The sequence below is a fragment of the Balearica regulorum genome, chromosome 4 (assembly GCF_011004875.1).
Source record: "Balearica regulorum gibbericeps isolate bBalReg1 chromosome 4, bBalReg1.pri, whole genome shotgun sequence".
NCBI classification, from domain to species: Eukaryota; Metazoa; Chordata; class Aves; order Gruiformes; family Gruidae; genus Balearica; species Balearica regulorum.
Genome location: NC_046187.1, coordinates 67669825 through 67675775, shown reverse-complemented (window position 1 = coordinate 67675775; position 5951 = coordinate 67669825). Strand labels below are relative to the sequence as shown.

The 5951-nt window shown below is 38.7% G+C and overlaps 1 protein-coding gene across 1 annotated transcript; it reads right to left on the bottom strand.

Annotated features, from left to right (window-relative positions):
- Nucleotides 1-1983: 1983 nt before the first annotated feature.
- On the bottom strand, nucleotides 1984-5182 carry WDR1 (WD repeat domain 1). The gene is made up of 4 exons (XM_075752482.1): nucleotides 5033-5182; nucleotides 4397-4570; nucleotides 3130-3274; nucleotides 1984-2838 (listed from the first exon to the last, which is right to left on the bottom strand). The coding sequence occupies exons 1-4, from the start codon at nucleotides 5132-5134 to the stop codon at nucleotides 2729-2731; spliced, it is 531 nt and encodes a 176-aa protein (XP_075608597.1). The 5' UTR covers nucleotides 5135-5182; the 3' UTR covers nucleotides 1984-2728.
- Between the last annotated feature and the right edge of the window lie 769 nt (nucleotides 5183-5951).

Below are 5951 nucleotides of genomic sequence, written 5' to 3'. Positions count from 1 at the left end.
ATGGTTTCCATTTCTACATGTACATTTTAAATCACCCTGACAGTGAATGGCTATCCCCACTGGTTTGCAGAGGCTGACAGCCTACAGTTTTCACACCACAAACAGGGTTGGTGAGGAGAAAGCTTAAACTCAGCAATGCTCTACTTCTATGTAGCTATCTCCAGAAAGGTCTGTGTTCTTTGGAAAAGGTCTTTTGCTTTATATAGCCAAATAAGAATTCAGTATTTGTTTCCCCTTTAAAAAAAAAATAATAATAAAACATGATACACCTGGCATTTTAAGCCACCAGTCACAGGCTCAGTGAAAGAAAACCCAACCTTGGGGTTGTTTCTGCAATTGAGATTAGAAAGCAAGAGTCATGCTGTAGCTAGGTGCTCCTGCCCTATCACCATTTCCTGAGTTTAGCACAAGACTCTTCAGCCTGGGGCAAATACAAGTAATCCAGAGGCCTGATTCAGAACAGTACAACTGGGCTCCTTCGACTCAGTTTGCCTTCTGTCCATGCTGGATCAACGAGCAGCCTGAACTCTGATATTTGGTCCAACAGAAGAATCTTCTACAATCTTCTGTTGTGTAGTCAGGATTTGCTTCCAACTACAAAGACCATATTAGTCCTTAAGGAATTAGAAGCTCAGGCCATGTGCCAATAAACAAATCCAATGGAAGCCGAAGCACGAGCAACCACCTCCACAGGCAGGCATCCAGACACAAGTCTTAATACAGGATTTCTAGCTGGCAGGCATTCCGCATGAGCAGTATTACAAGGTCTTCCAGGAATCAAAAAATACCCCATTCTACACATCACCTTTCAGACACGGTGCATAAGCTCGGAGGTGCAGGAAAGAATTGACTTATGGGAAGCTTCAGAGAATTAGGCCATTTCCCTCCTCAAAAAACGCATCTCCTACAAAAAGCAGGATTTGCTAGTGAATTCTGTTCTTTGCCCATAGACATCTCTGCATAGCTTCCCCTCCCTCCCTTTTATCATTACTTAAATGACAGGGATTCAACAACAACAGGAACCCACTGAGCAAATTCAATAGCAACTCTTCCAGATCAGACTCAGGGAACAATGGATGAATTGCCCAGGGACTGGCACAGCAATAGCAGAACAAGTTTTAGGGGCTAGTCACAGAAGAATCTTGTTCATTCGGATCTTATGCCTAATTTCAAACATGCCCCTTTCCAAAACATCTCTTGTCCTTGCACGATTAATAAACAGACATGCAAAACTGCTAATGGAGAGGCCATGATGCAAAATATTCTGCTGCTTAGATAAAAAGCTATGTCAACTGTTCTACTGTATATGTTGGTTTGCATGCCAGAAGACATCTGATCACCACTCCTAAAAATAAATCAGCATTTTTTCTTTTAATAAGATGTTTCACCAAGTCATTTTTGACAAGCACTATTTTTTCAGCAACTGAGCAATGATCCACAGTATGAGAAGCAGCAAAAGCGTTTTATTTGCTGTATAATTAGTGTCACTAGAAATATGATTGGTAGAAAAAACAAAACACACAAGTCCACACAGAAAGGAAAGCTTCATAAAAACCAAAGAACACTGGAGGGGTAGTGATGGTGGTGAAGAATTAGCAGAGAAAAGTTTGGTTTTTTTTAAAAAAAAAGTCTTCCAGAAGTTCTGAAAAAAACCCCAACTTCTTTCAGCCAGAGATGGTAACAAATCTCCCTACTACTTTGCATCAGTGTCCTCCTCCACCCTTGTTAGACTGCTAGCTTCAAATCACTTAAATGTGTTGCAGAGTGCGAGAAGGGAACTAAACACAAGATCATGATCTGTTCGCCTTAGAGAATGACTTCCATACAACTGCTCCGCACATGCAAAGGCATAAAACTCAGCAAACAGTATCTTCTCAAAAACCACTTCAAGTCATAACAATGCTTCACTTTGTTTAATTCTTGTATTTTCAAAAAGGTGGTAGAAGTACTGCATTTTTTTAAACAACAACATGCTTCTCCTCCTTCAAACAGAAAATATCTTTAATCTTTGAAACAGAATTTTTTCTGACAATGAAATGACCAGACATTCTTAATTCATTAAAGTAACAAATGTGTTTCTGAAGCAAGAAGTTGCCACAACGATTATTTGTAAACATTATACCCACAACAGTAAGTACATCAAAACCCCACACTTCCACCTTAAAATAAACCACAAAGCTTTGACATGAAATACATAAAAAGTTTATTATGTATGTACCCCATTTTGTTATCTGGAGGAGAAAGTCTGAGGCAACAGTTCGGTGCAGTACAGAGAAGCAAAGCAATATACAGTAGCTGCACACAGCTTGATTGGTTTCAGATCACAACTTCATACTCTTACTATGACCGTTAGTACAGAAATGTTCTGTAATTAGAAAAAATGAGAAGTATTACTCTCATGCTGTACAGTCTCATGTTTCTTGGTTAGAAAAGAACAACTGATTGAATCTTTCATGCCTGAATCTTTCACACCAACTTGCTCGGCTGTTGCCTCTGGAATGTTCAGCACAAAAGTTAAGCTCCAGACATAATTTAAGTGCTTTTCATGTGCAAACTGTTACTGGCTAAAGCTTTCAAAGTACATTTAATTACAGATATGAACACCCTGTAAAGATATGAGGATATGATAGCAGACCCAGAGGCCAATACAGATTCTTTAAGAGAAATGCTATGTTCCACTGCAGTAGTTCTAGTCCCTGATCAGGTCCTTCCAAAGAGAGGGCTTATTTCAATTGTAGGAGATAGACCACTCTTTGACAGAAGCATCGTGGGATGTTGTTACCAGAGTATGTTCATCCAACCACGCCAAGCCGCTTACATGATGTAGTCTGTGAGCATCTGTGTGGCAGTGTGAAATAACAGAAAAGAATTAGGAAGGCTAGGCTGACAAAATAGCTTTAGCACATATCCTAAATGTGATTTTCATCTGCATTAAATAGTAGTATATTTTAAAAGTGACTACAAAATAACACAATAGAAAAGTTCTGGCTATTGTAGCTAGACAGAGATTAACATTAAGGCTAAATTAGCTTGGGAGCATTCAAAGCCTGCTTACTGTTAGTTCTAGAAAATCGATACTGTGTTGGGATCTCAAGAACAATCAGAAGTAAGATTTTGAAGGAAACATACCTGGTATCTTGACTCTGGTCTCTGGATCACTTACGGTCCAAACATATACCATCATGTCCATGCCTCCAGAAGCAAAGTGTTCATTGTCTGGTGACCAGGCAATACAAACAATTTTTGCATGGTGTCCATAAAAGACGTTATGCTCCTATTTGAAAGTTAGGGATATAGTGTTATTTCATTAGTTTATGCTACTTCAGGAAATCACTGGCTTTTAGGGTGTAGGATCACAATGAGCTACTGCAAGGCTCCAGACAATGTACACCTCAGGTGCAGATGGATGCCCTAAACCAAGTGGTGACTTTATTTTATGCTATTTATTTAAACACTTACCAGGCCAATACAATCAAAACCTTTTGTAAAAACCACTAGGACTTTTTCTATGAAAGCTTGATCTATAAGGTGCATATGCAACAAGTCACTTAGTGCTTTGACTCTTCTAAAATAGCCCCAAGGATGTTTCTAAAAGCAAAATTATTTCAATTTTTACTTAGAAAATGAAATGTTTATGTGGAGTGCCATCCTGCATTTTTTACTTCAGTTTGGTTTCAGTCAAAGCTTAATGACTTTACAGGCTGATAACAGGCTGAGCTTTTGCTCAGCTGCAAAGTGGAAATTGCCATGTTTTGGTTCTTGGTTAAAAGTTACCACACTGAAGGATAAAGCAAGATTCCCTGCTCTAATGTATCCCTTTCATTGCTTAATTCTTACCACAGAACTGTATGTCACAGACCATAGAATTTTATTGCCAACTCTGCTTTATTTACTTCATTAAATTTTATTGTACTGCATGATTCTTAGCAAACTGAGCCTGCATTCTTGTCCATTTTACGAAAATGCACACAAACTCTCTGACAGGCATGCATGCATTTTGTTTACTTTTTTCCTTTAAAAAAACCAAACACACTAGTGAAATAAGGAACCTACATACTTTGTAATCTTTTGTATTTAACTACTGCTAGCCTGTGGAAATCCAACTCCTCCCCCATATAACTATGTGTTTGTTATTGGCTGGGTTTGAGCATTTTCCCAGTGGCCAAACTATGCTGCACTTTTCCCCACCTATTCTTATGATCTGGAGGCTTCACATAAGCTGCTGCAAAAAGCAACACTAACTCAAAATACCAGATAAACAGTCACAGAAACACCAAGTATGCGTCAATGATTTAACAATTCAGTCTCAACAGCTACAGTGCATTTCACCACAACAGATTTAGACATGAGATGCCAGTGTTTTAAACAAAGAAACTCCTGACAGAACAATTCTTACCGCATAGCCATCAGTGACACTAAAGACAGTGACAACTTTGTTTGCATCACAGACTGCAAGAAAGGCACCATCATGAGAATATGCCAGGTCAGTAACAGGACCTTTAGCTTCCAGAGACTTATCATCATTTTTCAAAGAGGTTCCTTGAATTGAATACAAGCGGACAATCCCATCCTGCAAATTAATAATAAAAAAGGGGGGAAGGTACAAAAAACACTTTACAATAGAAAGAGAAAGGCTTACTGTGTTTCTGGAACTTTTTGCATCAATTCTATCTGGTAGCACTTATGTAGGAAATAAAGAACCTGTCATTTATGCTGGCTACAATCCACCAAGTCTAGAATATAGACTTGATTTCTAGAATTAGCCTACTTTAAGCATACACTGGGTAAAAACAATTTGACAATTTAAAAACAGCAAATACAAGATAAAAACATGAAATAGATATTAGGTCACAATGGTGGGAGAACCTGGGGAATGAAAGCCCAAGCATACCAGTTACACATAGTTTACTTGTTACAATACTGCTGTTGCAAACTGCCACCTACTATTTCTCAACACAAAACACCTATTATTAAATGCTTTGTTACTATTCCAGGGTTCAAAGTAGTACAGTTTTAGGACATGCAACCTTACCGCTCCTCCCACTGCTGCTGTACCTCCTCCAGGGTGAATGGCTACAGCTTCCGGCTCATAGCCAAGGTCATCAATTGCAAAACATTTTTTCTTATCTTTCATCAAGACAATCTGCAAATAGAAAACCAGAAACTAAGACCCTTCTTTGAAGTGCCTAATACAAACTATGACTGAGCCACATTGCTTAGCCATAAATACAAATCCACTCTGAGCGCTCAGAAGTTTACTATACTCTAATCTTAAGGGAACAGATTCATTTTTTATTTTTTTTTTAAGGGGGGAAAAAAAAAAAGAAATAAGAAACCACCCACATCTGGTGACTAACTGATCTGCTGTACTGGAGTACTTAATGCGCTCTCAATTACTTTAGTGCGGGGCATGCTCTACTGCCTTCAGCTTCGCCTCATTTGGTTTGAACATGAAAGAAACATGGACAGAACAGTATTTTTAGCAATACTTACTCCCTTCCTGGTTTACTGCTAGAAGCCAGGAGACAGGACCAAATTAGTAGCAAGTTAATGCTGCAATATTAAAATTTAAGGGCTATTTCCTATCCAACTCTATACTATGGACAACTGGAATTATAACTCACATGGAAAACAGGTTTGGACAACACTACTGAAAGTCCTAAGCATAAAACCAGCATCCATACAGCAGGCATAAATCATTAGAAGTTAAATATGCTTCGATACAAGATAGCCCTGGCGCAATCTCTCTGGTTTTGCACGATCTGAAGACTACTGGCAAGCTAGAGCTACCTATGTTGTACAACTGCATTAGTTAATTGGTTAGCAGGATTAGTTGAAAAAAGAAACATGCAGGAACAAGACATCTTTTCCCCAAAATCACACCACTGAACAGATAAGGTAAGAGCATGGTTCAGACTGGTGTAGCCTTCCAGCACAAAGCTGTAGCAATA